This window comes from Tripterygium wilfordii, chromosome 23 (assembly GCF_013401445.1).
Source record: "Tripterygium wilfordii isolate XIE 37 chromosome 23, ASM1340144v1, whole genome shotgun sequence".
NCBI lineage: Eukaryota > Viridiplantae > Streptophyta > Magnoliopsida > Celastrales > Celastraceae > Tripterygium > Tripterygium wilfordii.
In genome coordinates this window covers 4,206,305-4,231,448 of record NC_052254.1, presented here as the reverse complement: position 1 = coordinate 4,231,448, position 25,144 = coordinate 4,206,305, and the positions used below count along the sequence as shown (strand labels likewise).

General features: G+C 34.0%; 1 protein-coding gene across 20 annotated transcripts; it reads right to left on the bottom strand.

The window, feature by feature from the left end:
• Positions 1-402: 402 nt before the first annotated feature.
• Positions 403-23,327, bottom strand: LOC119993165 (probable disease resistance protein At4g27220). 20 transcript variants are annotated; one of them, XM_038840147.1, is made up of 13 exons: positions 23,182-23,327; positions 22,895-22,970; positions 22,438-22,548; positions 20,448-20,533; positions 17,227-17,303; positions 16,470-16,640; positions 11,626-14,209; positions 10,892-11,329; positions 10,110-10,772; positions 8,381-9,157; positions 8,048-8,147; positions 7,807-7,901; positions 7,539-7,688 (listed from the first exon to the last, which is right to left on the bottom strand). In XM_038840147.1, exons 7-12 carry the CDS (start codon positions 14,167-14,169, stop codon positions 7,846-7,848), a joined length of 4,578 nt encoding a protein of 1,525 aa, XP_038696075.1. In that variant the 5' UTR covers positions 14,170-14,209; positions 16,470-16,640; positions 17,227-17,303; positions 20,448-20,533; positions 22,438-22,548; positions 22,895-22,970; positions 23,182-23,327; the 3' UTR covers positions 7,539-7,688; positions 7,807-7,845. The 20 variants fall into 20 exon arrangements, with proteins under 20 accessions (XP_038696067.1, XP_038696075.1, XP_038696073.1 ...); XM_038840145.1 differs by lacking the exon at positions 22,438-22,548 and adding an exon at positions 16,971-16,994; XM_038840150.1 differs by having other exon boundaries at positions 23,167-23,304.
• Between the last annotated feature and the right edge of the window lie 1,817 nt (positions 23,328-25,144).

The window sequence follows — 25,144 nt, the reverse complement described above, 5'->3', positions numbered from 1 at the left end:
TATCATTTTTAAGAATGTCCTCATGTAAGATAAGCATACATACCAGAACAACAGAGGAGTAATAAAAAAAGGCCCTAAAGTGCTCATCATGATTCAATCATCCAAGAAAAATGATAGTGTACTAGTAACTTTAATAATATATATAATATAATAATTAACGTATATTTACAAATTAAATCATCTCTCTAAACCCTACAAAAACTGCAGCATTTCGGTAATGCTGTCGAATTATTTTTTTACTAATGTTTCTTTCTTTATTATATATATATATATAAATAATATCCTACTAATATCACAGGTGATGCAAACAAGAAGAGTAACCTTCCTCCCATGCATGCCAGCAAGGGATGCCCAACATTGTGGGTTAGCACCAACACCAAATGGCAGAGGAAGCAATCAATATACTCTGAACATTCATAGATTCGATTCTACTTGATAGCATAGAGCGTACTTGCAAATTGCAATCATGGAAGAAAAAAAAAAAAGAAACAAAGATTTCCAACACACATCTTCATCTTCATCTGACACCAGACATAAAGCTTAACTTGCCAACAAAAAGAGGAGGCAATGTTGGAGCCTGAAATTTTTTGAATCCAGAAATAAAAACAAGGTTATGTTAGAAACACGAATAAGATGCGTTGATCAACTGATGATGCATTTTGCAGATCTCTTATATATGTGACGTGTTCGGTACTCCTGTGATCGTCAATTCAAAACAATATCTCCTTTTAAGCTTTCGAAAATTTTACGTGCAATACTTCCTGCAAATTTGCAAAAGGCGCATGTTAAATTACTGAAATAAATATATAAATTACATATATATAATTGAGTGAAGAGCGAGCTAGTACTCTTTCTTAACTCATCAGATAATTGAAGCCAAGGGGAGAAAGCAGTTGCTAAGATTAACACTTCACGTATTGAAATTGCTATTCAGCTTATTACATATTTTGATGCCTTACCTCTCACTGTAGACTGTATTACTATGGAAGCCATCCGCAATCTTGGGGCATCTTTCGATATGTGTGAAATACAAAGCCCAGTACTGTAACACAACTGTGAAGTCACTCTTCTTTGTCGGCATTCAAATCTAGTCAAAACAAACTTAATTAAAAAGGAAATTTGGTTTATGACTTTGATTAATAATTAGTACTGGGCTTCCCTACGCTGCTCTCTGCTACGGTGCTACCGCACTTGCAGTGGCGACGAGTCGGTTGCTTCAATGCCAAATGGTTCTCCCCCATCATTGACCTCTCACCTTCCCCGCCAGCACACGACGGAGATTGCGATTTCAAATTTGAAAAGGATAAGTCTTTGACTGCGACAACCACCGGTAGCGCTGATCTAGGGTTTGCGGAGAACACTATGGAGGGCTCCGTATTAGAGGAATCATTCTTTACTTTAGATGAAAATTGAAAGTCATGAGGAAGAGAAGAGAAGCGGTGCCGGTTGTGAAAAGGACGGAAACCACCGACGATGGTGAAATCAAAGAGTTTGCGATCTGGTTTGGCTTCAGTGATTGAAGATGATGAGCTATAGAAATTTTGCTCCATTTCCATGTGTTTCTGATTGGGGTATATGGTTAACTAGAATTGATAAAATTTTGGAAAATCCGATGCATGATTTTATTAAATATTTTATTGAAAGTTAAAAATAAGTAGAAAAAGTAATTATTATCGTGAATTAACGAACAAAACTTGAATATTGAAAACATACAAAAACAAAAGGGAAAAAAAGATACAAAATTTAACAATATTCGACACAATTTATCTATGTTTTTGGCTGAATAATAATAAAAAATTCCATTAAAATGAATAAGATTACAAAAGAAATGAACTCTTAAACTAAAAACTAACACAAGTCACTATCTCTCGGATTCTCACTCTCGAACCTCTTTTTAGGACTCGTTGGATACAGGACTTCCTATAACACCTTAGAAAATTGTGCAGGCCTTAATTTTTTAGACTGTTAATCAAGGATCAGATTTTAGTAGTTTTCTTTACTAATTAGGAGAGAGCTTAATATGGTAGTTAGGGCAAATTCAATGGTAAAGTGTTATTGGGCTAACAAAGATGTTGTATTTTGTTGATGTGGCTGTATTGTAAAATGTGTTTTGCTTATGTGGTTGTATTGAGATAAGTGTTTTGCTGATGTGGATGTATTGATATTTGATGTTTTGGTGTAGTTTTGTTGTAGATAATATGGAGAAATGAAATGTTATTGGCCTCCATATTGGGTGGAAAGAGAAATTGTATAGAAATTTGTGTTTTGTTGATGTGGTTATATTGGAAGATGTGTTTTGCTGATGTAGTTGTATTAGAATATGTGTTTGACTTGACTTTTATATAATAGAGGTGGGACCGAACCAACATTTTTATCGACCCAACAAATAACAAACCATTACATTTGCCCTTAAGCACTTGCAATGGTGTTATTTTGTCTGGACCAACAAATATGTATGAGGTTTTGTGTTTTGCTGATGTGGCTATATTGGGAGATGTGTTTTATATTGAAAGATTGTGTTTTGGTGTAGTTTTATTGCGGATAACATGAAGGGCATGGGAATTTGTGGCCATGGGAATTTGTTGGCCACCATGTTGGGTGGGAAGGAAAATGTATAGGAATATGTGTTTTGTTGGTGTGGTTATATTGGGAGATGTGTTTTGTTGGTGTGATTGTATTGAGAGAAGTGTTTGCCTTGACTTTTTATGTAATAGAAGTGGGACCCAATATAAATTTTTATTGGGCTAGTAAATTTATACTACTGAAGTTGCTCTTAGTCTTAGATGTCCCTGCTTGGGCTAAGTAGCCAAGTTTACCTTCGTATATTGCCACCACATAACCATGCCCCAATATTCAAATTCGATTCATGGCCGTACTGATATAATTGAAGGCCTAGTCCATTCTAGGCATAAATTGAACTCTTTTATAGCTATAGGCTGTTTTACCCAAAAAAAAAAAAGACTGTCCTTTCCGAAAAAGTGTTAGTTACAAATGCAAAGACAATCACCTTCAAATTTTATTTCTACAGGAATAGAACCTAATAGAGGCAAGGGCAAAATGGTAATGTAACATATTTGTATTTCCTATTATAGGTCATCTTAGACCATACACATCAGAAACTCTAAATTTAGAATAAAAATACACCTTTTTACAGATTTATAGTTTCTCTAAACAAAAATAGGTGTCACAGGCCCCACGCAGGAGGCGCAAATCAAGCCCACACACCTCTTTATAAATATTTAGAGAAGGTGAAACTAAAACTCATGACCTCAGTCAGGAAGATGCAAAGTCATTATCACTCAACCACTGGCTCATTTGCTAATGCAATAGATACTTTAAACCTTATTCTAAATCATTTAAATATTCATTTATACAATAATTTTTTATTATTTTTACAACTATCATGACATAAAATCATACCATATTTAAATATTAAATCATTTAGTATTAATATTTGACTAAATATATCATATAACTATTTTTTTTTTTTGAGAAGGAAAGAAGAAAACAACTACATGGCTTGTTGCCGGTCCCTTAGAACAAGGGCCTGAACTTGCAGTGGGCATTCAGCTCTCCAAATCAACCTCCGACTTACATTCTTTGTCATACGGGCAAGACAATGAGCTATAGCATTACTATCACGAATTACATGTTTACAAAGCACAATACCAAGTCTGGACATTAAGGGCTTGTCCGTTTAGGGTGTTGGGGAGGGTTGGGTTCGTCCCAAACACCTCCCAACCCTTGATTGTTTGAGACGTTCGGGACCGTTGATACAAACACTTCCCAACACCTCCCAACCCAACACCCCCAACACCTCCCAACACCTTAAACGGGCAAGCCCTAACAATTTAGCTTCCTTAATAAAATGTCGCATCCTGGATTCAAGGAAGTCATCCGATGCCAGAGCATGAACAACATTGGTTGAATCGATCTCAAGGAGGAATTCCAGAAAACCTCAAGCTAATATACCTTATAACAAACAAACCACCGCTAAAAGCTCGACATACATGGGATCCACATGACCAGATATCCTCTCATACAAGCAAAACAATGGAATCCCATCATGGTTTCTCAAAATTGCGCCCGCAATCACCCGAAATGGGAGGGGTTCCAATTATCCCTCAAAAATCATGTTAAATCATGATTTTTGTTTTTGAAAATGATATATTATAGTTTAGGAGTTAGAAATTAGTGTTTAGGGTTTAGAACTCAATTTTTAGTATTTGGGATTTAGAGAGTAGGATTTAAGGTTTAGGGTTTAGAATTTCGTATTTAGAAGTTTTTTTCTTCTGAAAATCAACTATATTCTAACATTATGAACACCAAAATACTTAATCACACATTTTAATTCAATATTTAACATGGTTTCGGGGGAGAATTGGAGCCCCCCATCCCCACCCACTAAGTCCAGCTCCACAACTACCACACCATCATATAACTAATTTATTATGATATTACCTTCAATTTAAATAATTAGAAATCAAATTATTTCATATCATAATTAATAAATGTAAATTATTTCATATCATTATTAATAAATGTAAAAAATAAATAAATTTAATTGATCCGCCAGTTTGGTATAGCGGATTCGCTGCACCAAACGATGCAGCGAATCTGCCTTAAAAAATAAGCTCCTCTTGGGAGCTTCTTTTTTTTTTCTAAATGACGTGGGCCGAGCTTATTAATACTTAACCTTTTTATTAATGTTTTAAAAAAAGCAAACATGGCCCCCAATTTTTAATACTTATTTTTGTATTAATTTTTTAAAAATAAACATGGTCCCACTTTATATTTAATAAAAATGATTATTTTAGGTAACATTTTTTGTTAATTTTACTTAAAAATATAATTTATATTATTACTCCCACTTGTATCGTATTATAATATTTTATTAATATAAACATTATAACATTATAATTTTAATTTTAATATTAAAATTTTTATTAACTTATAAAAATATTTAATAATTTATGTTTAAAATTAAATTAAATTTAATATAAAAATCATAATATAATATTTTAATTCAACAGTTTTTCCGTCAACTTCATGTTTTAGTATGCTAAACACCTCACAGCATACTTGACACTTTTAAGCTCAATCTTTTTTTTCCCACAATTTTTTTGTTGGCATTAAAAATCAATCTAACTGTTTTACCAAACGGACCGTAAAATGACACACATACCCCACAAAAGTCCCAAAAGCAAGCAGAATCACATCAGATTCGATCTTTCTTTTTTTCCATTCCTTTATAAACTCTAGAGTTCCTTTTCTAATAACAACATTAATTCAAAGTCCCAAACACAAGCCGCCAGGACATGCCTGCGTCCATCCTCAAAACAACCAGGCTCGTTCATGTGCAGCATCCACAAGAACTCTAATCGGACCCAGCTCCTGCATCACCAAATCAACGGGAAATGGGCATGATCAGGAAGGTTTTGCTTCAAATTATTAAACCATCAAATCATGATCGTCAGAGGAGGAGGAAGAATTTCCAGCCCCAGCCGAGCAGGTTTTGCTTGATGAATGACAAGAGTGGAGCTGGGGCTATTACAGTCTCTTGATGATCAAACATTACATATTTTTGCCTTGTATGGGTGGTTTGGGTACCTTTGATACTTTTTGTTGAATTGAATGTTCAATTTCTCTGATGATTTGGGATTTATCCATTAATTAAATTGGTTCTTCATCAGGGAACTGGAGAATTTTTAGTAATTTTTTTTTATTATTAGCAGATTTGTGAAACTAATTTTCTTATCCATGAAGAACAAAGAAGAAGAAACTGCTTTACTAGGAAAAAAAGCAATTTTTTTTTTTAAAAATGGTCAATTTGACTAATCTCATCGTAATTTGATGGAGATAAAGATGATTAAGGAGTCCAATTTTGCAGGAAAACAGTAATTATCTTATCTAAATAGATAAAGTCCAAGTTTCAGTCTTTTCTTGATTAGTGATCATGAGAGGTTAGTGAAGATAATAGGTTATGTTATTTATTATATTGCAGCAAATCCCCAGTAACGTTTTTACTTTTTGTTTTTGGATGAAATTCGTAATGTACTTCGTGGGCTTATGTTGAGAAAATTGTCTGGGCCTCTATTCAATGGGCCATGTCTAGTCAAATTGGGCTGGCCAACATAATGTTGTATGAGAATGTGGGCTTGCTAGGCATTACAAAGATCTATCTTTCCCAGTTCCCTACACTACTACTGGCCCAGCATTCATTCTCACGGTTTTGAGCCCTCAACTGTACAACTCAATGATAAGAGTGGTCCGATTTAAATACGAAAAATTGACTCGTAGTTAAAATCAACAAAGTATAATTCAGAAATACTACACATCCCAGCAGTTATCATCCCAAAAATATCTTAACAGTGTGATGATCCCAAAAGCATTTAGCTGTATATGATGCTCAATTATTGGGTGTAACGACTCTTCTTATGATGTCATCACACTCAATGAATGATTGTATGTTACACATTGTTGGCGGATTGTTTTTGAGATGATATCTTTTAGGATATTTATCATTTTTATTATAATTTATACATGTAAATTTAGGTTAAGATTGGGAGGAATGTCTACAATAGTTGAGACTCCTATTCCGGATTAAATTAAGTTTGGACATAAGTTACATATTTGAAATTCGGGTGCAAACACAAAATTTCTATCCAGCTTAAAACTGGGTCCGGGTCCAAATACATAAATCTTGTCCGGACCCTAACCCGAATTAGGTTATTGTCATGTTGACTTGTTCAGATTTAAACAAATCCGGTTTAGAATCCAGACATGTAAATATATTGTAAAGTCATGATATTATTCGATCCATAACAGATTTTTTTACCACCTTTAGTTAAGAGCAGAAGGTTAGGGAAATTTCGAATAATAATTTTTATATACATTTACTTTTAAAACCCGCCGGAACAGTTCATTCCCTGACCATGAATATTATCGTCGTAAATGAATGTTATCTTACGACGATAGTTGTTGGACTTATTGTCGTAATATTAAAACCATTTACGGCGACTATCGTTGTAAATTACCTATAAATTATGACTACACATTTTTCTTGTCATAATTATTTTTGTGACGCAACTAATTACGGTGACGTCGCCGTAAAAAATCTTTAGCGGTGACAAAAAAGCTTTTACGGTAATATCTATCCCCACAAAATTAGTGTTCTTAAAATTTGAAATTCTAATCCCTATATTTAAGTTGATCTGTATTCTAGTCTCTGTATTCAACTTAAATTATTTAAGTTGATTATATACTTATTGTTTGAATCTGTGTTATGTTATGTTAGATTTTTTTTTTTTTTTTTTGAAAGGCCCACATGCCACAGGCCACACACACGTTAAGCCATGCCCGAGGGGTGTTCTTCCAAGGAAACTAGGAGTGTTCTGCCAGGGAAACTTTTATTATACTAAGAGTAACCTTCCGCCCATGCCATACAAAAAAAAGAGTAACTTTCCTGACCAAAATTAATGCCTCCCCATACTAGTTGAATCAAATTATTCTAGTAGCTAAAATAAAGTCTGATCAAATTTTCAAACCGAAAGTCCATGGATTGAATTATACTTGATAGCATGACTGTACTTGCAATTATGAAAGCAAAAAAGATTTCCAGCACACATCTTCACCTGACACACACACAAAGCTTAACTTGCCATCTTTAACAGACGCATTGTTGGAGCCTGAAATAAAATACACAGTTATGTTAGACACAAGTAAGATGGTTAGGAGCTACATTATATGACCGAAATTACTCCGAAGTAGTCATTGGAACTCTTTACAAGTACATGAGCTGCTCACCCGATGATGCATTTAGCAGATCTCTTATATATGTGAACATCAATTCAAAGCAATATCTCCTTTTAAGCTTTCAAACATTTGACGCGCAATATTTCCTAGAAAATTGTAAAACGTGTGTGTTAAATTACTGAAATAATGAATCAACCAGAGAATTGAAGCCAAGGGGAGAAAGCAGTTGCTAAGATGAACACTTCATGTATTGAAATTGCTATTCAACTTATTACATATTTTGATGCCTTACCTCTCACTGCACACTGTATTACTATGGAAGCCTTCCGCAATGCAATGAAATCCCTACGAGCAACGTGACTCCGAAATTGGCGCTGTATTCTGATGGTCATCTGAACGTGGAGCCATATTTAGAATCACTATCTCTATTAATTTCTTCACATGGAGAAATTCATACTCATTGGATTGAGAACATCTAAAGGCAGAGCATACAATCAAGAAGCTAAAGACAAGGGCATGGAGTTTCGTTATAATAGGAAAGAAATTGTCAAATGAGTCATATTGCATATGAAATGCATATGAGTGCAACTTGATTGGACAGTATGAACGAAAAGAAGTTGCGTACCTTTTCTTTATACAAGGTCTGTATGGTAGTATTGAGGTCGCCTTTCCAATGCTCTTTAGTGTTCCATATTGATGGAGATACTACTGGTCCTAGTACAACGAGCCTCCGGAGCTTAAAAGTGGAAAGTGGACCCTTGCAAAAAGTTTTCAGATTGGGGCAACCTCCCACAAATACATCTTCCAATGATGGTAATTTGAATGCATGTTTCGCTGAGCCGCAGAAGCTTGAAACGTTTGGCATATCATCAATAACTAGTTCTTTCAGTTGGTGGAAAATGATATCATCCTCTGCCTCACGTTCCCCTACACATTCTACAATGGACGTCAGCATTTTACATCCAAATACCGTCAATTTCTCAAGCTGCATCATTGTTTTAGCTGTCGAGCAAGACATTAAGTAAGTCAATCCACCACAATATGATATATCCAGTTCAATCAAATGGCAGAATGACAGCAGTGAGGACGGAAACAGAATTTTCAATCTGTCGCAAAATTTCAATCTCAGAATTTTGATAGTGCAAAACGTTGAGAGCTCTCCAGCCTCGCCAATGACTCCTCCATTTGGGAATATCTCATCGAAAGAACTACGCCTTACCATCAGTTCTTCCAAATTTGGCAGTTTCTTAAAGAAACCTGGTGGAAAAGATTCATCATGATACTTGATAACCTCAAGGGATTTTAATCTGCAAAACATTTCAAATTGAAATTCCCCATGCCACATCTGCTTCATAATGTAATTCCAACTCAATGACAATTCTTCTAGGTTGGGGAATATCTCCTGTCAAAATATTATGTAAATGTAAAAAAAGCGAATGAAATATTATTCACTCAACATGCAACGAAATACATACTTGCATATATATATATATATGGAAATGTTGATATGTGGCTTCACATAATTTAAAGATGCAGCTTTTACTAAATTGTTAATATCATTTTACAAAGTTAAATTAATGCAGTAGAAAAATAATTTGATGGAATTGGAAGTCCATATTAATAAAAATAATTGTGTTCATCTTCAGAGGCGAAGTTACCCTTACCCAAGCTGACCCCCCTCAAATTTTTTTAATACTCCTAGTTATATACTAATTTAAATAAAAGACCCCCTTGAATTTTCAATTTAGACCCCCTAGTTATAAAAAATCATTCTCATGGTTGAAACATGAAGACATGTCACAATTATTTTGTACTTTCGAATGTATAATTAAGATATAATCCAAAAAAAATTCCGAGCGCGCTGCCCTCGGACCCCCACTTAACCTTCTCTACCCCAATATAACATCCTTTGTCAGTCAATGCGACCCCCCTCATAAAAAGTCCTAGCTTCGCCCTGTTCATCTTTCATACCACTTGTGCTATACATTAAGCGAACAAAAATTAACTGTATTATTAATACTATTAATCTATTATTGCTCGTAGTAAATTGAAGGGTTAATATTAAAATATTAATTACAATTTATTTTTCATCAATCAATAATAATATTTAAACGATGGAGGACATGTGCATTTTTTTTCCTAGTGTATAATTAATTATGTACACTCTATTCAATATGGTGAGTGGAACTGGGATGCTAGGATTGAAAGGATTTATTCTCAACTAACTCCATCCTTTATGAGTGGTTATCTATACATACGTGATACATCCTTCAACTGTTGCTTGAGTTCTTAATGATGTTTAGCAATGAAATGTGAACTTCAGATATTTTAAGTTGAGAGTTTTAAGTCCATACCTTTTCATACAAAAAAAGTGGTTGCTCCACTGAGGTCTCCAAAAGATACTCATCATGCACCCCTTCTTCCACATTCCGACATTCAGAAGCAATTATTTTCAGTTTACTACATTCAACAACTTTCAATTTCTTTAATAGTGGCCATTCTGAGGTATGAATTCCAGGGTAGAAACTTCTTAGTTTTGGTAGTTCTCGCAGTTTCAGGGAAGTGACTTTTGGGAACTCAAACCTAACATCCGCATCTCCCCCTTCCATTGCAACAATTTTCTCAACTGCCATACAGAAGTAAATATCTAACTCTTCAAGTTCCTGAAGTCCACTGCCTATAGAGAGTGGAAAAATATATCTCAGACTTGGACACTTATGGATTGTTATGGACTTTAGTTTTCTGAATATGGGGGCCTTTGCAATAATCATCTCCAAAGCATTTGGCCCTTCCAAATCAAATATCACATCCATTGATTTGCACGTCTCAATATGCAAAATTTGTAGGTTCTGGAGTCTTGTCAGCATATTAGACGGAAAAATGTGCAATACATTTTCACAGTCATGCAGCCAAAGCATATCTAGTTTGCAAAAGGATTCTGAGGGGAGTTCATTGTGCCATATTCTTTTCAGGTTAACGGACCAGATGTATAATCTTTCAATGGTAGGGAGTTTCACCTATAAATATGATTCCGACTGCATCAGCTTATCATCGAAAAGAATGCAACACAATTATATGAACATATTTAGGAATATTACTCAGCATATATCCATCAAAGTAATGAAAGAAAACTAACCTTTTCATCAAAGAGAGGAGGTGGGAGGTCATCATTGCTGACTTCCTTTTCATCAAAGATGAACGACTTCAATTTCGGGCATCTCTCTATCCACATAAAGGACAAGGATGGAAATTCAATAGAATTTCCTGTGCAGAATCTTTTGAGTTTCGGAAGACTTCTAAGATTCAGACGACGTAATTGGGGGAAGATCATCTGACCTGCGACTCCTTCTATTATCCCTTCCATTAATTTACAGTCTTGTACCATAAGTTTTTCGAGTTGAATGAGACTTGTGACCACATCAACGGGTAATAAGAACTTCAATTTGTCACAGCCTGACAATTCCAAATTTCTCAATGTATGAAAACAACGTGGCATTGCTAGAAGACTATTGTCCCATATTTTTTGAGCACCAATATGAGATAGATGTAACTTCTCCAAGATGGGAAGCACTATCTGCGTATATACGAGAACATTGCATTTCGTGAATATATTTTCAAAAATTTGAACAATACATTTCGTGAATACCACTAAATTACATATGACGAGAACATAGAAGATAAGAATAATGTCAAAAGAAAAAGGAGCAAGTTAATTATTCAAATTAAGTCTTGCTGATCTCATATAAAGTAATTACGAGACTTCCCTTGCTGATCTCATATAATTATGGATCAAATTTTTGCTTAATCTATTAGATAATTATGTTACATACCCAAAAAAATTCGATTTGTACAAAGAATAAGAAAACGTACCTTCCCATTAAGAAGTGAGATGGGTTCATCCACATTGATTTCTTCACATCTTCTCACTTTCACAATTCTCAATTTATTAAAAGACTCTACTCCAAGTTGACCGTGACAAATCATCTTAAGGTTAATCAAGTTTTCAAGAGAGAGTACCTCCAAGCCTGAAAAATGGTGACGAGGAACCCTTATGTTTGAGTTTACTATGTATTGGAAGTTGCAACCATTCTGGACATGCAAACATCTCAATCTTGGAAAACCTTCCCTATCTAACTCAGAAACACTGTTAACATCAACCAATTCGTCGAGATAAAGATCTTCAGTTTTCTTCAACAATTCCTGAACATCAGGCTTCAAATGAATGCTTGTGGAGAGTTTGAGTTTCAACCTTTTTGAGGTTTCATACTTGCTAGGCCATTTCCAGTCCCAGCCATCTCCTATTAATATTTTAAATCTTTCTAACTTGTGTGAGAACAAGTCATTTGGCATAATATTGGAATTCGGAATGTGAATTTCTAAGCTAGTGAGCTCAGACAATTTTTTCAACTCAGCAAGGCAAGCATTTTGACCAACTTCTTCAGCCTCCCAGTTCACAAAGCTTTCTTCAATCGACAATTCTTCTAATCGAGTCAAGGATGAAATGACATTTGGTGGAATCACTTTGAGATTATAACATCTGCTGACACTGAACAGCTTCAGACGAGTCAATTGTCTTATTTCCTCAGGCAAACGGGAGATGTTTGTATTCACAATGCGAAGAACTTCCAGTCCAACTAGATTTCCTATTATGCCTATATCTTCCAACTCACACTCCTCCAGAGAGAGAGTGCAAAGGTTGTTTAGATAACAAAGGGATGAAGGCAAAGATGGAATTATTATATTCTTAATATCTAAGACCATAATTCCTCTCACCCCTTGGAAAAATGAACTTGGAATTTTCAAATCACGATTTTTGGAATGCAGAATAAATAACTTCAGCTCTTCACATTCCAACCCTTCTAGTAGTCTGTGAATGAAATTGTGAGGAAAACAAACAGAAGAGAACCTTGCAACTGTATTCTTTTTGGGCCATTCCTCCAATTCACCATCATGTTCTTCAATGAAGATATTATGCTTTTGGCATGCAAATGACACAGCAAACTTGCGAACCACATCATGCATTTTGATGTAACCTTTTTCAGCATCTAATAACAAACATGCGGATTTGAGGTCTGTAACCAATTTATGCAATTTGTTTCTCCTATCTTCCAGCCGATTATTGTCTTCAAAAGAATCAAGGATCCTGCAATAGTTCAACAAATCCTCAAAGGAAGTATACATCAGTAGACCACAAAGCAAGAACAACTCTTTCATTAGTTTACCTCTCAACTGATTGTAACTTAACTCTAGAGCTGAATACACTACATCAAAATCATCATTTCCAAACTTATCTAATTGTTGTAAGGCTTCTTTCCAAGTATATGAATCCTTTCTACTACTTAGAGCCCTCGCAACCGTGGTAATCAAAAGTGGCAGACCTGCACATCTTTTAGCTATTTCAATGGCAAGAGGTTGCAAATTGGGAACCTTCACGATATCCCCTGCCATTTTCTCAAATAATTTCCGAGCCTCCACATCATCTAATGTATCTACCCAAATTTTCAAACTATTAGTACCAATCTCGGTTAATACACTCTCATCTCTAAACGTCATCAATATTTTGCATCCTTTGTGGTCATTCCCGAAAGGTATTCCTAACTCTCCCAAATCAATCCTTGCCCAAATATTATCAAGAATCACTAGAATTTTCATTTCTTTCATCAAACGTTCACATAACCGGATGGATCTCACTGAAATTGTCTCCTCCTCGATTTTGAAGCCTAGGGCCTCTGCAATTTCTCCTTGAATCTTTCTCATGTCTGGATTTGAGGATACCTCCGATAAAACCACCACATCAAAAATCTTGTCTATGGTGGCTTGCTCAGCAGCTTTCTTTACAAGAGTAGTCTTGCCCACACCACCCATACCCCAAACGCCAATCATGTTTACATTAGGATTCTTAAAGGCATTCATAATTTTTTCAAAATGGCATGCTCTTGATTCAAAGGTCTCATATTCCTTGATGGTTGGAAAACGTATTCCTTGTGGAGCAGGACGATATGAAAGCCTAGCAAACTGCCCCTGCGACATATGTTTGGCTGCGTTATTCGATTTTTCCTCAGCTTTTTTACTAAGCTGATACCTTGCCTTTACATTAGGGCATAACCCAAAGAAGCAACCCTTCTTTGCCCTCTCTATTTCCTCTAAAAAAACTTGTGCATCCTCATTAAATCTAGTCACCCCCTGTAGCCAAACTTCAACCTCCCTTTCAATCACTTCCAATTTTGTTGTAGTTGCATCATAAACATCATGCTCGGTTGTCTCTCTCCTAAGATTCAGACTTTGGAGTCGATCATTAAAATTATCAACATTTCTTTTGAAGTTGAACACATAACTAATTTGACGTTTAATCCAACTTGCAGCAGGAGGAACCACCTGCTCTGCAACAATTGGAACAGCAATCTCGGCCGCCATTTCCCAAAATTTTTATTCTCCTTAATTTCGTCTTGATTTTCTGTAGTTGAACACAGAGTGAAACAATGTCACTGACTATAATAAGATATGGGAGTAAATGAGAAAATCACTATTGTAGAAATGCTTATGATAGGAAAGTTCTATGGCTTCATCAAATCATGAAAAGAATTTACAACAGTCAAGTTTTAAGAAACATAACATGGACATATAAAGCAAACTGATAGACGGAGACATTTTGTATATCTAGTAGTAAAGAATAAGGATTCTCGTGAAAGTAAGATCATGAGTGTAGTAATATTTTTAAACCGCGGCAAATTATTCTACACCTAAGCATGAATGCATTTGGAAACACTTATGGTACGTCACAAACAAATAATTCGATGCATAAGACAAAACTGCAAAATTGGCTAAAGCATGGTAGTTAATTTCAGTTGTGAAATTCAAGCCATCAATTCTAACATCTATAATTAATCATCACTACATATAAAAATACTAATTATAGAATTTGAAAACCTACTAGGACTTTTTTTTTAAAGATTCTACATATGCTGATTTTTTTTTCTCCATAAATCAAGTGGTACTTCGTTGATGAGTAATAATAAGAGTGTTGATAGAAAGAATAGCAGGGTATTCGAGTACCCGAAATTTACCAAGTAGTACGGAGTTTAATGTGGCCGTGTGTGGGATGTAATAATGTATTACTCTTCCACCAGTAAATAGTAATGCAATTGGATAACATCAATTCAAAACGGGAGTTCAAGTGACATATCGGTGTAATGCAAGTCTAAATAATACATATAAATTATTTTCCTAAATAATACATATAACTACAATTTTCTAAATAATACATATAAATTATTTTCCTAAATAATACATATAAATTATTTTTATATTTATGATATATATAAAATTCATATAAAAATTAATCAAAACATAAATAATATTGACATTTTTGTAATAAAATAGACCCGAAAAATTTAAGAGCTGAAATTAAAAAAAAAAAAAGGACTTGAAAGAATCTATTCATTACTAATTACGGAAAATTCTTATGTATCCTTATCACCTATAGTTAATGTATATGCAAGTAAAAGGAATTCAAGAGAATGGTAGGTTGCATGTCCAGGACCTTGAGGTTCAGGGTTCCATTGTCACCAGGGGGTTGGGAGTTAGGTAGTTTCCATCTACTGTGATGAAGGGCCTTCATGCCCTTTGGGCATGGCTTAACGTGTGTGTGGTCTATGAGTCTTTAAAAAAAAAAGAGTAAAAGGAATTCGAAATCATACAAATTAGGCCGACAATAATAAAGAGTAAAGAGTAGCATCATTTGTGAGGTCTACGTGTAAGTCTTCACCATCGCCAAGACTTAGAAAGTGTGTGAAAGCATCAAAGTGAAGAGAGGCTTCAACATATCTTGATTTTTTTTTTCATAAATCAAGTGATACTTCGTTAATCATTAACAATACCTACAGATTAAATAGAACCAAAGAAAATACCTGCGAAGAAGAAGGATGCAGGTGGAAGGAGCACAGATAAAGTAGAGCCACTAAGAAATCGTAAGGCCAAAATCACTGCAATCGAAGAATTTAAATTGTAGAGTATGACCTGCTGAACTCAACCATACACAAAGCCAGAAAAAACAAATTCACATAAAAACGTAAAATCCACAACACCATTTGTCCACTTGGCAACACATTACACACATCCACAAGACTCTCCTTATATATTATCATCGCATACGACCACAGACTCCACAACCATAGGAATACAATCATAACCTTATCTTTACTAATATACATGCATGTCAACAATATATTAACTATTTAGATTCCTTATGTGCCCATCTATCTAGACAATTGCCCAAATACCTGATGTAAATAAAACTGCATAGTTGACTTAAAATGACTTTCAAAAGTTATTTTAAGTTCTTTATCTTCAAACTTTTGACTTGGTTTTATGACTTGGTTATATGTATTTGTGAGAAAATTAACATGAATGTTTCCGCAAATTATTTTTATAATTTTCATCAATTCTTATTGAATATATATCTTCTATAATTATTTCAAATCTGTTTTTTAAATCTACCTCTTCTTTTCCTACTCTCTCTTATACAAATTCTCTTGATTCTTTTCACTATTACCTACGTTGTACATAAACTTACCATGTTAAACGGTTTTCTCGCACTTATCTTCAACTAGTATTACTCTTGCTTTAGATATAATAATCTCATTTCCATGAATCGTGGTACTTCGTTGATGAGTAATAGGAGTGATAATAGAAGGAATGACAGGGGATTCACATACCCGAAATTTACCATGCAGGATAGAGTTTAATGTGACCGTGTATCGGATGAGATAATGTGATTCCTGCTCTTTCGGACTATATCACCAACTGGACCAATTGTGTTTTCTCTTCTTCGGGACTCGGTTGCATCAAATTCTTGCCATTTTTGCCATGCATCACAGCTATTACTCCTTCACCAGTAATGCAATTGGATAACATCAATTCAAAAGGGGAGTTCAAGTGGCATACTCAGTTTTGATAAAAATATCGTGTAGTGCAGGTCTAAGAGTTCCAAATAAACAACACTTTTCTGCATAATACATATAAATTATTTTTATATTTATTATATTTATATATATAATTCATATAAAAATAAATCAAAACATGAATAATATTGACACTTTTGTACTAAAATATACTCGAAAGAATCTATTAATTCATTACTAATTAGGGAAAATTCTTATGTATCCTTATCACCTACAATTAATGTACATGCAAGTAAAAGGATTTCGAAATCATACAAATTAGTGTCTGCCATTAAAGACCTGCAATAATAAAGAGTAAAGAGTAGCATCATTTGTGAGGTCTACGTGTAAATCTTCTATATAATGAATCCTTTATTTAATAAAGAAAATCATTGCCAAGACTCAGAAAGTGTGTGAAATCATCCAAGTGAAGAGAGGTTTCTACATATCTTGATTTTTTTCTTCATAAATCTAGTGGTACTTTGTTAATGATTAACGATACTTACAAAGTAAATAGAACCAAAGCAAATACCTATGAAGAAGAAAGTTGCAGGTGGAAGGAGCGTAGATAAAGTATAGCCACTAGGAAATCATAGGAATCCAAAATCACTGCAATCAAAGAATTCAAATTGCAGAGTATGATCTGCTGAACTCAATCATACACAAAGCCAGACAAACAAATTAACATAGCCATATAAAATCCACAACACCACCTGCCTACTTGGCAACACACCACACACATCCACAAGACTCTCCTTATATATTATCATCGCATACGACCACAGACTCCACAACCATAGGAATACAATGTTACTGACTATACCAAGATATGGGAAGAGTAAGCGAGAAATACTGATAAGGATTTTTTTTTTCTTTTTTTTGTTTAAGAGTTGTTACACAGAAGGACGAAATTGCAAAGATAAAACAGATAAAAAAAATTGCACATAACTTTGCCAAATATTAATGATTCGAGGCTTTGTTTGTTTTAATCTTTTGTATTCTTTAATTTGGGTTATCAAAGACTGGAAAATGGAATCAGAGATTAAGAGTAGTCAGCTGAGAATAAATTAGTATGAAGGTAGATTTGCAGAGACGAATCAGAATGCAGAGAAATGTGGAGAGTGGGGATAGAGCATGAAAAGAAAGATAGATATAGTAGAAAAGTCACTGTCAAGACTTAGAAAGCATGAGAAAGCCTCCACCAGGTTCACGTGGCAATTGGCCATATGGGTCCCTTTGCTTCTCAATAATTGAGTTGCATTATTGTGCATGGTACAGGGAATTTGATTTTTTTGATCGAAACAAAAATCAAATTTAACATAAAAAATATATAGCAATTCTTAACTGTTGAATAGAAATTCAAAATACCCAATGCCTCTTTTGATTAGAATTTGATATTTGTTTGAGATAAAAAAAACACCGTTAGAACATAATTCCTATCAAAACACAATCATAATTAATTTTTCTAAGAATAAATTATAAAAGTGTGTAAATGATTAAAACACAATCATAGAAATTCAATTATAACCTTATATTTACTAATCCACCTATCAACAAAATATTAGCTATTTAGATTCCCTATCTGCCCATCTATCTAGACACCTGCCCAACTACCCGACGTAGATAAAACTGTATAATCGTTGTAAACTTTCAAAAGTCATATTACATTTCTTTTATCTTAAATTTTTTACGTCGGTTATATATTTTTGTGAGCAAATTAACAGGAATTATTCATTACTTTTGACCATTTATTTCTTTATAGAATCGTACATTCATCAAATTCATATCAAAAAGTGTGCACTGTAGCACTTGAGGGAAAAAAGCAAACAAGCGTCTCCATTACCAAAGAGAAGAAAGAAAACACATGGGACACACCCTAAGAGAAGGAGAAGCAAAATTACAAAAGTGCGTTGAATTATGTTGTTTTTTTTTGTGTAATGCGTGGGAAATTATATGCACAATTGCGTGAGGTCTTCGTTTTTGTTTTTTTCTTCATAATTGGGGAGGAGTGTCATATATGAGAGTAGTGCTGCAGCCACAGCCACAGGTGTTCTAGGGCCGAGGGAAAAAGATTGTCAATGAGAGAGAATCTATATGGATTTGTCGGTTAGTTTTTAAATTCAAGAGCTCATCTCTTTGGTAAATATTATATTATTCATATTAATGGATATTTTTTGTTATTCTTCGCCCGAGAATATAAACAAATTGTGTCGAACATCGTTATATATTGTTGACTGTGAAAAGAAAACAAGATAGAGTAGAAGAGTCATTGCCAAGACTTAGAAAGGGTGTGAAAGCATCCAAGTCAAGAGAGGTCCATCTCCACCAGGTTGAGAAGGCAATTGATCATTTGGGTCCTTTTCCTTCTCAATAATTGAGTTGCATTACTTCCCAATAGCTCTCCTAGCCGCTCAGAGCAGAAAATCAGAGGAAGATAGAAAGTAGAGTAGGGGAGAGAAAGTTCTTTTTTTCCGTTATAAGACGTCAGAAAGTTCAGTAGAGTGAGGCTAAGGGGTGGAGCGCGGGACTGGCTTTCTGGTTGTGTAAGCAGCATTGCCATAGCCTCTTTCTTGCTTTGTGCCTCCTCGACTTATACTGTTCATAGTACAAATACCTTGATGAAAAAGTTCTGTTTTTTCCTCTTTCTATATTCATTGGTGAGAAATCACCGTCTCTTGAATTTATTGCCAAAAGAAAAAATTTCAATTGCAGAAGGCAAGTATTCACAGTAATTGTGACTTGACTTGTGGCAGCAAGGAGTCTTTTTGGGTGGCTTGATATACGGATCTTGCAAGTTAAAGGAGATGAATTCATATGGTAAAACACCGGCAGCACAGTGAAAGAAACCTTTCTTTTTGGGTGGCTTGATTTACGGATCTTGCAATGTTAAAGGAGATGAATTGACATGTTTAACAATCTCCTACCCACTCTCTCTGGAGAACACTGAAGAAACCTTTCTATTTTTCTCTTCTTCCACTCTGATGAATATTTGTTTTGATCCAGGAGTAGATTTTGGAATTTAAGTGGATATTTGACATTCGACCAACCTATGATTTAGATGTCCACATTGTTGGACCAAAGGTTTTACATTTTAATTTTGATGATCTAATATTATTATGCTATTTGATTACATGCACTATGTGATGAATGTAAGATTGAATTTGAAATTGGTTTTTATTGAAAAGGTTTAAACCTACTTGTGAACTCACTGATCATTTTTATATCAAATGAATTCGGATTAAGCTGTAATTTGGTAGAGACATTATTTACATCATAATAAACATATTTCATGAAGACATGATTAAGAAATTTTGACTTGTTCTTGCTCAAAATCGTTGCCCAAATATCTGTCCGAAATTGCTGCGCAATGTTATTATCCGATTGATTTATGTGACTTATTATATGACTATATGATATTTATTTGAGCTGGAAACTTACATGCACATTAGTATATATATGTTATGATATTATATGCTTAGATTTTAATTATTTAACCTCAATTAACCTATGGTTCAAGCATGAAACTCAAATGAGTTTACAAGCAAATTTTCAGGAAAGTTGAGAGAGACTTGACTTGATGATATTTTGGAGATTAAAAGCAAAAGGTCTACTTTCCTTACTTATCGTCCAAAATCATGGAGAGCTGGAGGTCAATCTCTCATAAAGGAAATCTTCTACTTGTGCTGCCAAATTACAGAGACTAAATGGAAAGATAGTTGACCGGCATTTGATTTCAAATGAAGAAAGACTTACCATAATTGATTGAAGCCATTAAGCCAAGAATTATGGAGAATTATATCAAGTCTTAAAGTCCTTATATGGTGCACTCAAATCTTGATCTGTGAAGGGAAACAAAATCAAGACTATTAGACGTTGATTCTCTAAACTCCTAAATTCAAGGGAAGTGATTTGGTGAGAAAATTATCAAGTTGATTGGAGAATAAAGTGTGATATCACTTTCCATTTATAAAGCTTTGAATCATGCTATTCTTGAAGATTGAACGAAAGTCCAGCAAGCAATGATTTTAATATGACAAGCTTCATTAAAATATTTAATGATTCATACAAGCAAAAGTCAAGATGTTTCTAAAGTGGTGGAGTTGCAAATAAGGAGAATATTTCCTATCAAAGACAAAACGTGAAAGAGATTGAAGGATATCATATGAATCAAATCAAAGCTATTAATTGATTGATTCATTTGGCTTGAGAAGAATCAAATTACCGAGAAAATCAAGAGGAAATCAAGGAGTCCTTGTGGACTATAAAAGGAGTTCTTGGGATCTCACCAAAGAGATAAGAAAAGTTTTCACTCTCAAGCATATTCTATTGTTTCAAATCAAAGAGCTATACTTCATCTTCTCCTTCACTCGGCTACAAAAGTTTCTTGACATTCTTTCATATTCTTCACCTTTATCTTAGTGCTAATCCAGGTGTGAATAACTGATATTTATTGTTTATCTTCACCGATTGCTATAGCAATTCCAGGTGTGAAGAATCCGTCTTCTTGTGAGCTCTTCTAAACTCAAATCCGATTTTCTATCCGTGAGCCTCACTTTAAAATCTTTTGAGAGTTCCTCCTAGTTTGTTGAGTGCAAACACTGAGTGAGTGAATCATTGAGCCTATCTTTGTAAAACCCAAACCGGGTACTATATTTGTGAGATTGTGGAAGAGTTGGGGTAATTTTGAAACCCTTGTGTAAGAGTTTTGTGGAGCTCTTGAAAAGCCACACCTTAGTGGAGGTTGGAAAATCCTAGGTGGTGAACCTAGGTGGTAGACGTAGGAAAAGGGTCTCCGAACTACTATAAACTACTTGTGTGATCTTTACTTGTTTTACTTTTACAGCTTTCATTAACTCTTCTAATCTAACATAACTTGCTTTATTTTATTTACTTTATTTACATAACACTAATCTAATCAAGAATTATTTATATTATTGTTTATTCTGTCATATTGCTATTGCTATTGTTCTGTAAAATTACAAGTTAAGTACTTTCTAGTGCTTATCTTGCTAGAAGCTTTGCTTCAATTAGTTCCTATTGTGCAATTTATTCATATTGCTCATATAGACTCATTTGTGTGCAATCATACTTTGCCATTGATTAAATTGATAGTGCTTGGTGTAGTGCTTGATTTATGAAATTAATATAAGGGGATTCCTATTTGAAATTTGGGGACACAATTCACCCCCCTCTTGTGTAACCTAGGTCCAACACACATGGCTTGGCCATTTGGGTCCCTTTCCTTCTAAATAATTGAGTTGCATTATTGTGCATAGTACATTTACTTTCATCCTTCTTTCTGATACTTTATCCTAAGAGAATGTTTTTTTTTCTCGTTTTTGTTTTTTTTGATAAAAAAAGAGAGAATGTTTTTTTTCTCTCTTTTTTATCAGAGTGGGCAAAAACTGAGATCCGGGATGGGCAAAAGTGGGCTAAAACCCCAAAATTTTTAATCTACAACCAAAAAAAATTGAGGGTGGACGACCTCGGCTCAATGTATGTCTACCCCTACTCATTCTACTATGATCTAGTGTGCATGGGATTAATTTAGTTCAGTATTTTTGCTTGCTATTTCAAGTGACAAAAAAATCGCTTATACTAACAGGAAGTTGACAATAAAGTATGAAGGTAGATTTGCGGAGCAGAACCACAATGGAAAGAAATGTAAAGACTGAGGATAGAGCATGAAACCAAAGCTAGATAGAGTCGAAAAATTATTGCGAAGACTTAGAAGGCTACGTACTAAAGTTTAATTGTTAGGCTGATTTGACTAATTGCAACATTCGAAATTCAACAGGATGAAAAGAATTTCCACCCTGTCATGCTGCATGCGAAAGAGAGACATTTTGTATACCTAGCAAAAAGAAGAATTCTCTTGAAAGTAAGTGTATATGAGAGCATTTATGGTATGTCACAGACAAACAATTCGCGATGCATAAGACAAAATTTGTCCAAGATCACTACAATTAATCAAAGAATTAAACTTGCTGAAGTAGAGTAGTTAGTATCAGTTGTGAAATACAAGCCACCAATCCTAATATCTAGAATTAATCATCACTACAGATAAAAAAACACTAGTTAGAGAATTTGAAAAAGAGACTTCCGCTTATGTTGATGTTTTTTTTTTTTTTTCATAAATCAAGTGGCACTTTTTTAGTGATTAAAAAGATTTACAATATACATAGAACCAAAACAAATACCTGCAAAGAAGATAGTAGCAGGTGGAAGAAGTCAAATAAAGTAGAGCCACTAAGAAATTGTAGGAATCCAAGATCACTGCAGTCAAAGAATTTAACTTGTAAAGTATGATACGTTGAACTCAACTATACACAAAGTCACAACAAAATCTCACATAGCCAAATAAAATCCATAAAACTAATTGCTCACTCAGAATCATCACACAGATCCACACAAACTCTCCTCTCACACGACATATTAATGGAAAGGATAATAGGAGTGATAGAGAACTGACGTATCTGAAATTTACCATGCAGGACACAGTTTTGTGGCGGTGTCTCGGATGAAATGATGTAGTCCTTTGCTGTTTAGAGAAAAAGGCACTTTTATGTATGTATGCTCCTTTTGCTGCTTTTATAGAAAATGTATCTGAAATTTTTTTTTTTTGAAATTGTCCCATTAAATATTCTTTTTTTGAGGGATGACACGTATCAGGATCAAAGTTTGTTGGGGTAGATCGAACGGATGTATTTGAAGATGATTTTACTTACTCCAATCAAGAGTTCAAGGTATGTGGCATTCCTTAGAGTCTTATCCTTACCTTCAAACAGAGTCTAAATGAAATAGGTAAGACAAGGAGGCACTAGTCATTACATTAAAATAACTTAAATTTGATTAGTTTTTTGGCCTATGATTTGGTCTTTTAATAATCAAAAATCATTGTCAAGACTTAAAAATTATGTGAAAGCATCTAAATGGATTAGGTAAGACAAGGAGGCACTAGTCATTACATTAAAAGAAATTAAATTTGGTTAGTTTTTTGGCCTATGATTTGGTCTTTTAATAATCAAAAATCATTGTCAAGACAGAAAAAGCATTTGAAAGCATCTAAATGGATTAGGTAAAACATGGCGGCACACTTATTACATAAAAAAAAAAATTGGTTTGTTTTTTCGGCCTATGATTAGGTTTTTTGATAATAAAAAATTATTGTCAAGACTTTGAAAGCGTGTGAAAGAGAGGTCTACCTCCACCAGGTTCAGATGCCAATTAGCCTTATGGGTCCCTTTGCGTCCAAATAATTGAGTAATTTTTTACTTGCATTATTGTGCAAATATTGTCGTAGTCTTCATCCTTCTTAATTTGTGATGCTTTATCCTTCCAAATAATTGAGTAATGTCTATGTTTATTGGAAATCACTGTCTCTTTTTTACACCAATCACTGCTGTTGATCATGCTTAGAGGTGCTACCAGAATGGAAATTTTACATGACATCGTGGAAGTGAAAAATAACAGTAGTGCTAGGTAGTTCAAGTATCTTAAACGACATTTTAAAACCTTTTAACTTTCAAAATATATGTTAGATTTAAAAAAAAAATTACATTTCAGAATTAACACATAAAACTCTTTCTAACAAGATCCATTGTCGATGAATTTTATCGATTAAATCTTAATTTCATTGTTTCTTTCAATGTAATTTCAAAAACAAATGAATTCAGAACTAAAACGATAAATTCGATACTGTATTTTAAAAAAAAAAATATAATCTATATTAAAACAATAAATTTTGGTCGATAAATTATGAGATAAAAGAGTGGAAATAAAATTATTTCATTGATTAAATCAAAGAAATAAACTTGTTAGACTTATATGGGCTATTAAATTGGTGGGCTACATGATATTTTTGAAAAAAGAAAACGACTATTATAGCCTCAAAATTTTCTTTTTACGATCTCTGCAAGTGACTTGATTAACCCCTTGGGAAAAAGTTCAAGCTGAAGCAAACATCTAAAAGTATAATTTCTTGTAATATGATATCTCTAGGTGATAAATTGTGATATCTTTTGTTGCCCGACTTGAATTTATGACAAGAAAATAAAAAGATAGACGCCTGAATTGGTTGCAAGAAAAGAATGTGACTTGACTTGGGTTTGGTGAAGATGTTTGCAGGTTGAAGAGTAGTGTGAATGTGTTATAGTTCAATTAATTTCTTCTTAGCTTTGTCTCTAACAAAATGACAAACGATATCTGGATGCTTGGTCCTCTCGTTGAAGGCATAATTCATGGCGATGTGATATGTAGACTTGTGGTTTGTTCATGGAACTAAGCAATTTAGAGCAACACAATGGTTGGTTATTTATTGTGGACAATATAGAGACATTGAATATTATTGACCTCCATATTAGGTGGGAATGAATAATGTATAGGAATTTATGTTTTGTTGGTATGATTGTATTGGGATACTTGTTTTACTGATTTGATTGTATTGAGAA

What these genes read in the sequence shown, in the direction of transcription:
- LOC119993165 (XM_038840139.1), bottom strand. Translation starts at nt 14,169, where the DNA reads ATGGCGGCCGAGATTGCTGTTCCAATTGTTGCAGAGCAGGTGGTTCCT. An exon ending in CTCCTCTCTTTGATGAAAAG is followed by an intron (nt 10,773 to 10,891) that starts GTTAGTTTTCTT and finishes TCATATTTATAG; the next exon opens with GTGAAACTCCCTACCATTGA. An exon ending in AATACAGTGTGCAGTGAGAG is followed by an intron (nt 762 to 8,047) that starts GTAAGGCATCAA and finishes GCAAATTTGCAG; the next exon opens with GAAGTATTGCACGTAAAATT.